Below are 15659 nucleotides of genomic sequence, written 5' to 3' on the forward strand. Positions count from 1 at the left end.
AGGGGGTGTAATACAAAGAATTACAAACATTCAAATAATTTGTAATTACTACAAATAGTAATAGTTTTCATAGCCTTTTGGTTAAGTGATCCACGAATCAATTTTATGTAACATAAAACATCATTATAGTAATGTTTAAAATTAGGCTTTTTGTTACTGTATTTGCATTTGTGAAAATAAAATTTAGCTAAGATAACTAACAAGTTTATTATAAAGTAAACATCTTTTTTTTGCCTTCGAAAGAAACAAAATACAACATTTTCCCATTTCACAGTAAAGTCTTTGTAGAGATGTCCAGCAATGAATCTACTGAAGTCTTTCCAAAATGTTCTAGCGTATGAACAGATCCAGAAGAGGTGCTGCAGTCTCAGGATGGCTTCCACAAAATCCACAGCTCACATTTATGTCCCTTTTGAACTTTGTCATGTAATGATTAGCAGGATAAAATTTGTGCAGTATTTTAAATGAGACTTCCTTCACTTTATTCGTTACAGATACTTGTTAGGAATTGTCCATACTTTTCCAGTTAATGTCACTGACAAAGGAATCCCAGTAAGAGACCACATGTGGGACAGTTAGAGATTCTGTCCTGAACAAAGCACGAATATTCTTATTACTTTTACTGTGGTTTGTTAGACAGATTCTTCCTATGTGTGAGTTCTCTTCTTCTTTTGTAGTGTGTAGTGTGACGGTGACGTATTTCCGGTGCCGTCGTCGTGAAGCAGCTAGGCTGCCGAAAGCGGAAAAGAAGAAACGCTTTGTTGTTCTGTTTCACAGACGCGTCGATATCTGTGGTCTCACCTGGCGGACAGGTGAGTGCAGAACCTGGTAATACGAACCGGATCGAGCTAAGCGCTCTGACCGGGAGCTGAATATCGCGCTTAGCTTTTGCTAATTGAACTAGCTGTGCTAAGAGTGGCTCCGCGCTAGCCTTAGCACAGACCGGCCATTGATCAGTGGTCATGAGAATTTGCATAATTAAGATTAAGGACCTCCCAGCCCATTGTTCCTCAGTGGGCTGGTTTCAGTCATTATGCAAATGTCCTGTTTATAAGATTGAAACCTGCAGTCAGCTGAGACTGAAGACGTCACCTGATGATGACGAAACGTTTCTCCCACTGAAAACATCCAGATGAACAGAATCATGCATCAAGACGATGCAACATGTGGTACCCGGAGTGTGGAATATGTAAACAACTCTAACCAGTTAACCTGGAGCTCCGCCTCCGCTGTAGCCTGGCTCCGCCTCAGGTCAGGCCACGATGATGTGAAGGATGGGTACTTCACCCGAAAGAGTTTAGGTTAAAGGTTATGGTTTAGGGTTAAAACAGGGTTCCTGTTATAGCATAATTGTGTTCTGAGTGCGTGCAGAACATGGTTATTACACGAGCCAATCATGGCTAGCTCTGATTGGCTGCAGTAGGCTTTTCTGGGTCACATGTTTCTGACAAATTCCTCATCTTTCTGCAGGAGTCGCATCCCCACCTCCTCTCAGCAGATTTTCTGCAGGTCGAAGGTCATGGCACTGATCTCTTTGGAGGATCTCGATGGATTGGATGACGAGCAGCTGGACGATGACATCACAGACAACCCCGAGCCAATGGATGAAGATGAGTCGGAGCGCCTGATGAGTCACTGGCAGGCTGTCGCCAGCACACACCAGGTGTCAGTTCCTCAAGGTCAGGGGGTGGGGCCAGTTTCTGTGTGATGCAGGCACTGATTGATCAGGGGTTGATTGTTTATGTGCTTATTTCTGTACAAGGCCTCTGATTGATGCTCAGCATGGAGATATTCAGGTGTTTTTTTTCACCTGTCATATTTCGCCCCAAAAAGGGGTGTAGCCACTCAGAATGAAAACTTACCTGTCTGAGTGGCGCCGCCCCACCGTAGTGCTCTGATCCATGGTGGAGGCTTCGTGGTAGCCACTGCCGCCTCTCCTCAGCTGGTTGCTGTCTCACTTCAGTTCAGTTTTATTTACACAGCGCCAAATCACAATAACAGTCGCCTCAAGGAGCTTTATATTGTAAGGTCGACCCTACAATAACACATACAGATAAAACCCAACAATCATATGACCCCCTATGAGCAGCACTTTGGCGACAGTGGGAAGGAAAAACTCCCTTTTAACAGGAAGAAACCTCCGGCAGAACCAGGCTCAGGGAGGGGCGGGGCCATCTGCTGTCATTGGTTGGGGTGAGAGAAGGAAGACAGGATAAAGACATGCTGTGGAAGAGAGACAGAGGTTAATAACAGATATGATTCAATGCAGAGAGGTCTGTTAACACATAGTGAGTGAAGAAGGTGGTTAAATGATTACATCCTTAAAGTCCGTTACAGCACTTTCAGAAAAACATCTGCTGTGATGAAATCTTCACTGCTGTGTAATCAATTACTGAACAGAAAACAGAACTTCCTGTTCTGTTTTCCAGAAATGAGAGGACCCATACAGGAAATGACACGCAACAGCCAGCAGAGGGAGCCCCTCCCCTTCACACCCATCTCAAGCCACGAGAAGGTAAATGCCCTGACCCTAAAACCTAACCCCGCCCCCTCTCCGTCAGTGCTGATGTGTGGTACCACCCACAGATGGGGGAGGTGCAGTACGAGGAGCGGCTGTACCCGGCCGGTCACTGGGCGTCCGTGACACGAGGAGACGACCTGTACGAGCAGAGCATCTCCATGGCCTTCATGAAGCTGATGCGCTTCATCTGCAAGGAGAATTCTGCAGGTCAGGCTACGCCCACCACCCGCCAGCCACACCGCACGCTTGCTGGACCGTTCAGCTGCGATCGATGCCTGCAGGTCACGTGATTGTGTTGTTGCTCATGTACAGGTAGATACCTGGGGATGACCGTACCCATCATCAGTTACATCCGTATGGCGAAGGACGGCAAGACATTTGAGAAGGATGTGGAGACGGCGTTTTTCCTTCCCGCCGCGCTCCAGCACAGCCCGCCGCAATCCTGCGACCCTGACATCAGCATCGTCTACAGACAGCCAATCAGAGTGGTCACCAGGTGAGAAGATCATTGCCACATTGTGGTTTGTGATGTGGGCGGGGTCACAGAAGACAACCTGAACAGGAAATGTGACATCAGACAATAATAATAACAACAACAATAACAATTAAATGATTGAAGCTGCAGAGGTTAAAGTGCAGCAGCGAGCTCAGCACTGATTGGCTGTTGTGGTCATACTTCAACCATCAGCAGACATGAAGAGGTGACAGGAAGTGACCCGTCAGATGGGGGTTTCGAATGCTGAAGCCCTTTCTCAATTCTCAAGTACGCAAGTCCAGACTTGCTGAGAATGCGAGCAGGACTCGAGCAGGACTCGACAAGCGTACTTGATGATTTCATCGGTCCGGCGTTTTTACTGCCGTCCCCTCTTAGTTTAACTGTGAGTAATATGTTATATAATAATAATGGATTGGATTTATATAGCGCTTTTCAAGGCACCCAAAGCGCTTTACAATGCCACTATTCATTCACACATTGGTGGAGGCAGCTACAGGTGTAGCCACAGCTGCCCTGGGGCAGACTGACAGAAGCGAGGCTGCCATATCATCGGCCCCTCTGGCCAACACCAGTAGGCGGCAGGGTGAAGTGTCTTGCCCAAGGACACAACGACCAGGACAGAGAGCCCAGGGATCGAACCGGCGACCTTCCGGTTACAGATGCGCTTCCCAACCCCCTGAGCCACGGTCGCCCACAGTTATGAAGCTTAACTTTAATCTCAGCCAAACCGGTTTACTCAGGAACAAATAACAACAACAACAAATAAACAAATAAAACATAGCATGTTTAAGTGATCTAAGAGACTTATCTATCATGTTTAACCCGAGTAGTGAAAGACCATGGGGGGTTGAAAACGATGTGCTGGGAGTCCGCTGTTCTCGCCGGCTATAATGATCCTCGACCTCCCGGTCTGCTACGGAGCTGGCGGGTCACAGATGTCTCTGAAAATGTCAGAGCGCGTTTGGACAAATGCATATCTTGATAAATCGAGCAGATATTTGACGTTTACGCAGCTACATTCTAGTTTATTTTGTGACCCCGAAAGAGATGGTCTTTTTAGCCGCGTTTGAGTTTTGGACGAAATGCATTCTGGGATATTTTGCTGTACCAAATACACAGAAGTCACCACTGATGCACGCTCGATAAAACAGGCGGAGCGAGAACACATCCGGGAATTTTTCGCGTCCTCGGCTTGATGCGTAGTTTGAATTGGAACGGTACCTGGTCTCCGACTGATGACGTATCACCGGTGCAACAACACACAAGTACGAATATTGAGACAGGCCCTGAGTCATCAGATCGTGGGCCGGGCGTGCGTCGGGTTTCGCGTCAAATTAACGACTCTGCTTTCTGATTGGGTGCAGGCCGTTCTTCGGGACGACCACGGAGGAGACGGTAGGCCGCCAGATCCTGCTGCTGTGGGAGATTCTCGGCGCCACTGATGAGCTGCACAGCGATCGGTACGCCGTGGCCGTGTACGAGAACCCGGGTGTGCCGCGACGCCGGAACGAGCTCTGGTTCATCAGGCGTGATCTTTAGGCTCCTCCCATCATGCTCTATTTCAGCACGTCCACTCACAGCTTCCTGTCAAACTGACATCAGAGCAGTCATCTGTTATGAGGACACTAAGCCCCACCCTTTCTATTAGCTCACACTTCACAGGTCTGTTCTGATTGGCTGGAGCAAGGTGATGATGCCATAAGGGCTGATTGTGATTGGTTTGTTGGTTTACTTACATCGTGTAACATTTATTTACAGACAAAAAGGAGGCTCTGCCCGCATCTTTTCAGTAATGCAATCATCATCGGTGATGTAATCGTGACCGCTGCCATGGCGTCCATTCGCATCTCTTTGAATTTCTGCAAAACAGGAAGTGACATGGTGTCGGTACCAGCACTTCCAGTTTAGTCTGATTGTAGCAACCAATCAGCTGAAAAAGCCATCTGAAAAGGAACCCCTCCCCCCCGGTGCTGTCTAAAGACTGAGGTATTGATCACATGATCAGCGGCAGCCTGAAACCTTAACACATGTGGTCGAGTGCAGCGAGCCCGAAGGTCTCATACATGTCATCGCCAGAGGGGGGAGGGGTCACGGGTCAGTATGTTTTTTATGCGCCGACATCACCAGTGCGTTCAGATGATTCCTCTAAATCATTCAAGCACATCACACGTCACATGACTCCTTCAGACATCCTGCCGTCTCGCATGTGGTTCCTCGCAGGACTGTGATGTCACTGTGATGTCAAAGGTTTTGAATGTTGTGTAGATTTTTTGTGTTGTTGTTTTTCCTGCTTTGTGTAAAAATCTTGAAATAAAATGTTTGATTTCAAAAACGTTTGACTTGTTCTCTGACTCGGCAGCTCTGATTGGTTCTCGCTGGCACCTCCGTTTATGAAGCCACTGCTTCTTACGCTTCGATGGTTTCAGTTTCCCATTGGCCTGCAGGTGGCGCTGTGTGGGTCCAACAGCGACGCTCACTTTGATACTGAAAAATGCTTCGAACGATGGCAACGCCGAGTGAAACGCTTTCCTGTGTTTGTTCTTTTGGATAAACTTTATTTCCACCAGCTTCTTTTACATAGTTTCTTTTTTTCTAGTTTCAATCCTGTGTCGCTTTTAGTGTGTGGGGGGGCTGAGAGGCGGAGTCTTGCTGCTGGCTTTGCCGATGTTTGCAGTCCAGGCGGAGCTCCTGAGCAGCAGGTTAAATTTGTTTGGTCGTCTCTGTTGTCACTCGATAAGAAGTTGACAGAAGTGACGCACTGCGATTTTCAATGACATCAGTTTTTGAGGTTGTTCTTGAACGCACGTGACCCGTTCCTGTAAGTCTGCAGGTGCTCATACCTTTACTTTCACTGAGAAATTGGGGACTTATGAGGGGTCAGAGAACAACAGTGTGGAAAGTTGTTCCCAGAGTATGCAAGGCCACTTGAGTTTTGAGAAGGCAGTGAACTTCCCAGATGCTGCAACCCACCATGTGAATATGGGAAGGAGTCACAGGCTGCATGGACGGATATGTATTCCCATAAAACGTGCCTCCACCCCAGATGCTGAGGAATGACAACCACTGGTTTTCCATTAATGTCCAAGGTGTGTGCACTCCCCAGTTACAGTTTCCAATATTGTTGCATTTTGGAAAGGTGCCACTAAAGATCATTGGGTTTGACTGACCTCATCACTGCGCGCTCAGAGGAGATCACGATGGATTGTTGCTTGGTGACAGTGCGTCACCCACCTGAGCAAAGGTGCGCACCAGGGCTCTAGTGGAGTGTGTTTGATGGAGTCGTTTCCAGTCCCTAAGAATACGCTTTGATTCACGCCAAAAAGATGCTGCATCATCACATTACCACCGCCGTTCTTCATGACTCCCTGAAAGAGCACGCATGCCCACACCCTCCAACACTGCACCTTCAGTTCCAACCAACCACAGTCAAGGACCTGCTTACAGAGATGTAAGCCGCCGAAACGCCACGTTCTGCTTTAATACACATTTTCACACGTCGTGGTCAAATGACTGCATTCTGTATTTGTGTCCACTATATGAAAGAGTCACATGACAGGATGTAACACTTTTTAATTCATTGCAGAAATATTGAAATAAAAGGTGGAAGTGAGTGAGTCGGTCTCAGCAGCATAGATTTACATCACTGTGAACTCTTTAACCAGCTGCCGTTTATGCGACGATCACACGCGTGTGAACGTGATCATAATTTCACACAGATGACACAGACGCAGGGATTGCTGACAGCAGCACACTTATATTCGCATTAAGTTGTTTAATGATGCGATTGAGCAGTTTCACAAACATCGTGGAACTCATAAACAGCGTTAGCTTTTTGCTAATGTTTGTGATGTTTGTAGCTGTGACATCGTCGCCTTTGTTCATGAGCTCGAGAAGCTGCAGCCGCCTGTCCGGCGCTCGAAGCTGCTCCTGTGCAGGCAGATCCTACCTGTGCTGTGTGTCTGTGTGTGTCTGTGTGAAACAGAGTGAAATTGATCTAAACGTGAACCCTTGATGTCTGCAGTCTAAGATGGAGGTCAAATGACCGCCGCCCCCCGCCCCCTCTGAGGCAGGCGGGGGTCAGAGGTCAGCAGAAGAAATGTGACCGAGACCTGAGCCCGGGACACTCAGAGGAAATGTCAGTGTCCATTTAAAACGCTGCCTCCACCTTTTTCACCGTTAGCAACGCGAGTCTTTAAATTTTCATCAGTGCCCCGCCCGCCCGAGCGGCGTGATCAATTATTCAGGCAGCGCTGAGGTCGACACTCTCACAGAGGAGACGCTGCAGAAAACTCCCTTAAACTCAAACCGGCTCCATCTGTACCTTCACCATCACAGCTCACCTCCGGGATCAAATGACCCACTGTGACCTCACTTCCTGAAACGCTTCAGCTTGCTCCTTGTCCTCGTCTTCATCCTGGGCCTAAAGCGTGTTCAGCCTCCACCTGCTCCTGTACAAGCAGGTGATGGAGGTGTGTGTGGGGGGGAGTGTCACATGATTCCTTCAGTCGCTGAGCTGCACTTACGAGGTTTCATCAGCAGCTGCGGAGGCTGCTGATTGGTCGGCTGATGCTGAGTCAGCTGCTCCTCATCCTCACCGCAGCGCTGCTCAGAGATTTGGGATTACAGACCTGCACTTTTATTACATGTGGTTGAATTCCTGATGTCACTGCTTGTAAATAAAGTCTGGTCGGCCTCACCCCAGATTCCACATTTCGGCTCTAACCTGTGGTGGGTTTAGAGCCGTGTTTTTATTGGCTGCTGCTTGTCGGAGTGCCTGACGCTCGCTGCGTGGAGGCGTTGCCGAGCGCCTCGGGTAGACAAACATGAAGCGACAGCTGCGGAGGAAGATCTACCTGAAGGTCACCTCAGACAGTTCGTGTGTCATCAGAGCTCATCTTCATCATCCTGTCGAAGAGTTCAGACACTCGACGTGTTTTCATCCCCTGGCGTCCAGAGTCTATGCCTCGCTCTGATTGGTCAGCTGTTTATAAGTCAAAGATTAAAACAAAGGTCATTTTTCAGTTCTAGGATCGTCAGCGTGACGCTACGCTTGCCATCTCTTTGCCGCGGACAACCTAAACCAGCAAAGTGCAGGTTTAGTTACCCACGATGCATCAGGAAAAGTGGTCGTCTTTGTCACCCTGAAAAGTGATGAAACACGCCGGTGACCTCTGGAACAACCTTTAGCGCTCCAATCAAAGCAGCACCAAAGCACTGACTGACGGCCTCGTGGTCACAGCGGCGCTGACACCTGAACATATGAACCGAAGAACTTCAGATTTGTGAAACGACCTCTTTCAGCGGGCGAAGACGTTAAAAACAGAAACATGAAGCCAAGCATCTCAAGGTGAAAGGGTTAAACGCCGCTGCGTTGAATCTTTCTGCTCCGTGATTTTCTCTGCGTTTCATCAGAGTTTCATCACATTAAAGGGACACGCACGCAGGCCCACTTCCTGCTGCTCACGCGACTGTGGCCTCAGCAGCTGAGGACAAGGCCCCGCCCCCTCCTTCCTGACCAGAGGCGTGCAGTCACCCTGCAGTTTAAAGCGGTTTACATCGTTATCTGCCTGTAGGGAGTCTGAACTCGGCTCCTTGCTCTATGTGGAGGTGGTGGGGAGGAGGCAGCATCATGGCAGGCAGCGGCACGGGGGTGGAGGTGCCTCAGGTCACCCCGAGGCCCGCCGCTGAGGTTTAATGAGGCCGACAGCCGAGCACCGGTTTCAGCCGGCCTCATTAAAGCGGGAGAACAAACCGATCTTAATGAGGAGAACATGAAGGCGCGTGGGTGTTGTCACGGCAACAGGGACAGCTGAGGATGGAGATGGAGTCTCGTTACTGAGCTGAGGTCAAAGACGCTGATGAGCTGTAACTAACAGGCTCCTCATGGTCACATGACCAACAAGCATCACCTGAGGAAGCGTGGGCCGGGCTCCGGTGCCCGCAGGCTGAGCGTGCGTCCCATTGACCCGCAGCAGCTGATCTGAGTGATATTTGAGCGATTAGCTCTTTGACACCAAACTGAGCTTCGCTCGTCTTCATCGAAACGGCGTCAGGAGCGGGGGCGTTCAGAGTATTCATCCATAAAGAAAATGGCAGCACGTCAGGTTGAGCCTGCGTCTGCAGCGGCGCGGTGTGAGCAGGTGTTCGTTCTGCAGAACAACGAAGGTTTAAATGAAGAGCAAAGTTTAGATTATGGAAACGAACATGAATTTACAAAAGTACTCGAGTACTCCCCCTTCCCCCGTTACAGAGGCATCATTTATATTTTGACATCATTTGGACATTTGTGTGTGTGTCTGTTGTGTGTGTGTGTCTGTTGTGTGTGTCTTCAGTCAGGGATCATGATTCTGGCTGGTCCAGCCCCTTCGGACCCTGCATCACCTGATAAGCTCAGATAAAAGAAGACGCACCTTCAAAGAGAGCGCACCTGCTCAGACTGGCTAATTACGGCACTTACTGAGCATGAGCAGACCGACCGACTGGCTCGGTCTGCAGGTCCGATACCAACACAAAGGCCCGGATTCGTCCGCCTGAACCCGCAGACTGAATTCAGTGAAATACAGTGGCTGCACTGATGTCACTGCTGGCCGTTCAGGTTCAGGCCCGACAGCATCGACAGCTGCTCAGCATGCAGACGGCGTACGGGTTTCTGTTTTTCTGCGCACGCTGAAACATGTTCATGATGGAGAACAAAGAGCGCTCCTGCCTCATTAAAGCCTCGCAGTCTTCCTCCAGCTGATCAGAATAAAGATGGAGACTTTATGTAACGTCTCATTAAAATGGACGCGCCGCTGTGAGTGGAGGACGCTCCTCTCTCTCCGAACGCATCCGAGGAACAACAACAGCTCAGCCAAGGCATCGCGGTGTCCCTGCACACTGCACACAAAAAACAAAGACTCACAGGAAGTCAAAAACCACAGTAACACAGAGTAAGGCAGCGTGAAACAGCAAAGAGACAGAAAGCTAATATTCAAAAGCAAAAATGTCCTCACAGTGCTGTGACGACTCCACATACAGACAGAAAACCAACCAGCTGGACGGAGAGCAGGACTCAGTGACCGTGAGAAGGAAGAACTCCCTTTAAACAGGGAAACACTTCCAACAGAGCAGTATTAATGTCATTAGCAGCACTGAAGAGAAGACAGAGAGCATTGATGTAACAATTACAATGATGTTTTCAGCACAAAGCACCACATTGACTAATGACATCATCTGCTGGCCTGCCGATAGGCTGCTCACCTGTAGACTCCTCCTCACCATGTGACAGCTGGATGTGGGAAAAGTACAGCTATTCTGTACTGCAGTACAAGTACACTTACTAGTGTTGAAAATACTGCAGTAAAAGTTGAAGTACTGATTCAACTTCTTTACTGAAGTAAGAGGGAAAGGTAGCGTCTCTGTGGACGTGCACACCTGGATCCAGCCAGATGTGAGCAATGTTTCCTGAGCTGATTTCATCCTCCACACTGACAGCACTGAAGGTGAAGTTCAGTGAATGAGTCTCTGCTTGATGTAAGTTAACTGTGAGCATGAAACCACTGTGCAGCAGTCACACTGTTCTTTACTTCAAACCCATCAGTGCAGCAAACTACGTTAGCTCTGTCTTTTCTCTCTCTGTGAAATACAGCAGCTGCACCTTTAGCAGCTACACACTGTGAGACAACAGTTTGTGTGTTTGCTGATGTTTGAAATGACCTGATGCTCAAAGAGCGTTGCTGCCTTCATCTTCGCTCCTCTTCTGTAGTGCTAGCTAGATGAAGAGACCACATCTTATGAACATCTGCACTCTCTCCGGTGTTGAGCCAGAATAAAAAAATGCTGGTGGCAGCCAGTGCACCCCCACCTCCACCCCCCAGTAGACACGCCTGTGGTATCAATGTGAAGCTCCTGCATCACCTCGTTCTCAAGTGATCGCATTCACAAACTCAGTGTCCACTGTGCCCGCCCACCCAGCATCACCATGACAACGATTGCCGACGTGAATTATGATTTTACTGAATTTACTTTTACCTTTAGCCAGCAGTTTTAAATTTCCCTCAGTGTCGCCTGCTCTCCAGTAATGACACCCGTTTATGCCAATCAGAGGTCACTAAAATCAATATCGAATCGGTGTGCAACTTTGCCAAAACAATGTGGGACTCTGTAGTTTTCTCTGGTCCCTCCCCAATCACACCAGGAGTGACATGTTTAGCCGAATAATGATAATAATTGGAGGCAGCTACAGGTGTAGCCACAGCTGCTGTTGGAGTCAAATTGTTAAATGTTGTCATTGTGTTACTTAAATTTGTAAACCGTGCCTTAAACTGCACAGTTAGACGTTCTTCTGTTCCTCCCCTACACATCTATGATGCTGGCGGAAGTGATTAGCTGTAGCTGTTTAACTGCAGGCACGTTCCATGTGTGGCGTTTTTATCTTCTGAGGAATGGTCACTCCTGGCCATTTGGGGGCTCGCCTATGCTTGCATATGGTGAACCATTAAAGTTGAGCCATATACTGGAGGAGGGGAGATGACCCTTCTGTGATCAGCAGGAAGTCACACACACATACACATTATTGCACAGGCATACACGTGCTTATACGTGCACGCACATACCCCCCATAGGGGTTTTTTACAATGGTGGTTGCTTGTGTGTACTGTAACTGTTTTCAATAAAAGGCGGCAAGCGGAGGCCTAAGCCGGGGTCCACTGTTGGATTCAGACGGCTTTCTGAGACACTGACCGGGGCGATAGATCGATCGCTGATTGTCTTGTTTCCTTGCTTGTCATTAACGAGAATACGTTTCTAAACCAGCGGGGCCTGTGGAAGCACAGACCCAACAGCTGCCCTGGGGCAGACTGACAGAAGCGAGGCTGCCATATCGCGCCATCGGCCCCTCTGGCCATCACCAGTAGGCGGTAGGTGAAGTGTCTTGCCCAAGGACACAATGACCAGGACAGACAGACTTCTTAAACTGCTGGCTGTCTGAGTGGTGTCCCAGAAACGATGTGGGCTTCATAGATAATTGGCAAACCTTCTGGAGGAAACCTGGTCTTGTTAGGAGAGACGGCATCCATCCCACTTTGGATGGAGCAGCTCTCATTTCTAGAAACATGGACAAATTTATTAAACCCCCCAAAATATGACTATCCAGAGTTGGGACCAGGAAGCAGAGTTGCAGTCTTACACGCCTCTCTGCAGCTTCTCTCCTCCTGCTACCCCCCAAAAACCCATCTCCATAGAGACTGTGTCAGCTCCCAAACAGACAAAGAACAAACTAAAAACCAGCAACAAACAACTTAAACATAAACAATCACAAAGAAAGAACAATACAGTATCTACATCTGAACCAAAGAGTAAAACAGTGAAATGTGGATTATTAAACATTAGGTTTATAACACAAAATGTAAATATTATTACAACAACCGGTTGCAGCAGATGGCCCCGCCCCTCCCTGAGCCTGGTTCTGCTGGAGGTTTCTTCCTGTTAAAAAGGAGTTTTTCCTTCCCACTGTCACCAAAGTGGTGCTCATAGGGGGGTTTAGGTCTACCTTGAGGCAAGTGTTGTGATTTGGTGCTGTATAAATAAAATTAAAATTGAATTCCCCTCAAACATGTTAAACCAAAAGTAATGAGCTGGTTTTGAAAACGTCAGGAGGAGGAAGTTCAGATATTTGTTTACAAACATAAGGAGTGAAAGTCAGAGATGCTGTCAGAAAAACAAAAAACTACTCAAGTGCAGATGTCTGAAAATTCTACTTAAGTACAGTAACAAAGTATTTGTACCTGGTTACTTCCCACCTCTGATGACAGCGCGAGCAGGGTGCTGTCCCTACCCCACAACCATGAACTGGATGTATGGATTAACTACTGAAACACTGACTTTGAATGAAGACGATCAATACAGACTTTTATTGTGACAGAAAAGCAGGAAGTCAGGCTCTCCTCTCTGCTCATGGTTTTGTCAGTTTGCAGGGTGGAAGGTGACAGTGAACTGCAGGATCTGAGGACCTGACGGAGGACGGGCTGATACCGATCGATCACACCCCCTCCCCGTGACCTCCATCATGCCGCAGCTTCAGCACTTCCCCTCAGCGATGACATTCACACCTCAGAGAGTGAATCACCGCCACCGCTGCTCCACCTGAGTGTTAATTAAACTTCTGCTCACAATAATCCTCCCACGTGACATCCCCCAGCAAACCCTCCACTCTTACACTCCCCCCTCCCCCCTGAAGGTGAGGCAGGCAGCGCTCGTCCGGTCAGTCGATACGAGCTGATGGAGCTTCAAGACGTCTCGATCAATAACTTTTGATGGCGGGGAGCAGGCCAGTGGAGGTGGGGGGAAAGACTGATGCTAACAATGCTAATGAGCCACACACTCACACAGAGTGCTGGGTGGAGCTGGGGATCGTGGGAAATGGCAGGTATTGATCAGTGAGTGTTCTCGCTCTGTCAGAGAGCTGTTGCCCAGGAGCCTCTGAGCAGCTACACATCTGCAGGATTTGAACCAGCAGCCTTCCCCTCGTGTCCTCGCCACATGTGACTTGAAGAACACTGAACATGCCCATCGCTGTACCCACGACACACCTGCTGTTTCCAGCTTCTGCAGTCAGAACAACACGTTGCTACACGTTGTGCTACTTTGTGGTCTTTAATATTGGTACTTTGTTGCTGTTCCAACAGGAACTGTAATGACATCATTTCCTCCGGGCTTGATAAAGGTTTCTGATTCTGATTAAGGTTAGGGCACGACCCCTCTCGTCCAAATACGGCGAGAGTATTTGGACGAGAGTGATGTCATGGCGACAGCGTTCATCTCTTACATACAGTCAGTGACAGCCAATCACTGATGTCACAGCAAGGTGGGGGGGCTCCAGTGGGAGGCGGGAGAGGCGGGGTCGTGTTACAGGAAACAGCAGAGCCCAGCAGGGACGCTGATGAATTATTGATCACCTTAATGGACAAGTTTTCATTTTTTCTGCATCACGTCACGTTTTGACTCTGTGAGGACGAGAGCTGCAGTCACCTGAGATTTCCCATGAGGTCTCAGTCACCAGGTCGCCAAGGAGACACGCCAGCTCTCCTCCCGGCCCACTGATAATGACGAGTCAGGACATTCAAAGTTACCTTTGCTCGGAGTCTGACAGGCCAGGCCTTAAAGATCAATCACATTTATAATCAATACGTCAGAGCAGACTTTCACACCATGAAGCCACGCCCATCAGCAGACACCATCACACACTGCAGCCAAGGAGCGCTCAAAGTGTATTCTAATCACAGGTGGAATAATAATCAATGAATGAAGCTGGCAGCAGGCGTGATGGTGGAAAACCATGAGGAGCTCTCAAATCTCACAAGAAAGCCAGAGGAGAACCCTGAAGGAGTTCTCCTCTACAAGGAGCTGTGAGAAAATCTTCCCAATCAAAGGCAAGCGAAGGAACGTCACTACTGGCTAAAATCTTCTGGTTCCTCGTGGTGTAAACTGGAGCTATCATCATGTAAGGGGACTTCTATACCAGCTTTGCTCTATTCCTCTTTACCCATAAAACCCTGTCTGTAAAAGTCTTGATGCATGCTCAATATCCAGGTAAGTAAATCTCCAAAAGTTGATTCTGTTCATCTGGACGTAGCATTTTGTGGGAGAAACGTTTCATCATCATCCAGGTGACGTTTTCAGTCTCAGCTGTCTGCAGGTTTCAATCTTCTAAACAGGACATTTGCACAAAGACTGAAACCAGCCCACTGAACATCCTCATCTTTCAATGATGAGGATGTTCACATCCTGGACAGGGAGGAGCACTGGTTTGAGGGCGGAGTCAAGAAGGCCATTTACATGAAAAGGGAAAGACCATCTCTGAATCGAGGAGGGGCCTAAGGGTACATCTGTCACCATCTTACAATGATGTGATTGCAGCCATTCCCCAACTCTCTGTGAGTGGGACTCATGGCCATTGATCAATGGTCATGAGAATTTGCATAATTAAGATTAAGGACCTCCCAGTCATTATGCAAATGTCCTGTTGATAAGATTGAAGACGTCACCTGATGATGACGAAACGTTTCTCCCACTGAAAACGTTCAGATGAACAGAATCAACCTTTGGAGACCTCTCTGTATGCTGATAATCTTCTTTGTTTTAGAGTGTGTTTTTGTTTTGTTGTTTTTCTCATATATAAGTATATTTACTTAGGAAAATGAAGAAAGGTTAATTGTATTTTGGTAAGTGCAAGTACTGTGTTGTTTTCTTTTTTTAATAAAAATATTTGCAAGAAAAAAAAAAGAGGACAAAGCTGCTGGAGTTTGTTTGCATCTCTCTCTCCACCCTGATCGTGCTCGGCATGTCTTCCTGTTTAGAGGTCGTTCTTCCTCCCCACTGTCACCGAGCACCGTTCACAGAAGGTATCTCTGGTACATGTGACCTCTCGTCCTTTCAGAGCGGTCTGACGCTGTGGGCGGACTCTGAACGCAGCATGGAGCCCAGCAACAGAGTTGAGGTCAGTGAACGCCTCAGGAGAAACATCCTGATCAATACCTCTGATCAGTCCGCACCCAGCTCAGCAGTCAGGCCCCTGCCGTGACGTCACACGATGCTTCCTGTCTGATTTCAATGTAAAACTCTGTACTGCGCTTCGGATCGTTTTCACTCCGTCCTAAAACATAA

The 15659-nt window shown here is 48.2% G+C and overlaps 1 protein-coding gene across 1 annotated transcript; it reads left to right on the forward strand.

Annotated features, from left to right (window-relative positions):
* The first annotated feature begins 659 nt into the window (after window positions 1-659).
* soul4 (heme-binding protein soul4) lies at window positions 660-5349 on the forward strand. The gene is made up of 6 exons (XM_014411519.4): window positions 660-812; window positions 1471-1679; window positions 2430-2515; window positions 2587-2728; window positions 2834-3017; window positions 4382-5349. The coding sequence occupies exons 2-6, from the start codon at window positions 1520-1522 to the stop codon at window positions 4554-4556; spliced, it is 747 nt and encodes a 248-aa protein (XP_014267005.1). The 5' UTR covers window positions 660-812; window positions 1471-1519; the 3' UTR covers window positions 4557-5349.
* Window positions 5350-15659: the final 10310 nt, after the last annotated feature.

The sequence above is a fragment of the Maylandia zebra genome, linkage group LG6, assembly GCF_041146795.1.
Source record: "Maylandia zebra isolate NMK-2024a linkage group LG6, Mzebra_GT3a, whole genome shotgun sequence".
NCBI classification, from domain to species: Eukaryota; Metazoa; Chordata; class Actinopteri; order Cichliformes; family Cichlidae; genus Maylandia; species Maylandia zebra.

Bases quoted from the DNA above. Each gene is read 5' to 3' on its own strand.
- soul4 (XM_014411519.4), top strand. From the start codon at position 1,520: ATGGCACTGATCTCTTTGGAGGATCTCGATGGATTGGATGACGAGCAG. The intron at 2,516-2,586 runs GTAAATGCCCTG...TACCACCCACAG, and splicing joins CCATCTCAAGCCACGAGAAG to ATGGGGGAGGTGCAGTACGA. The intron at 3,018-4,381 runs GTGAGAAGATCA...GATTGGGTGCAG, and splicing joins CCAATCAGAGTGGTCACCAG to GCCGTTCTTCGGGACGACCA.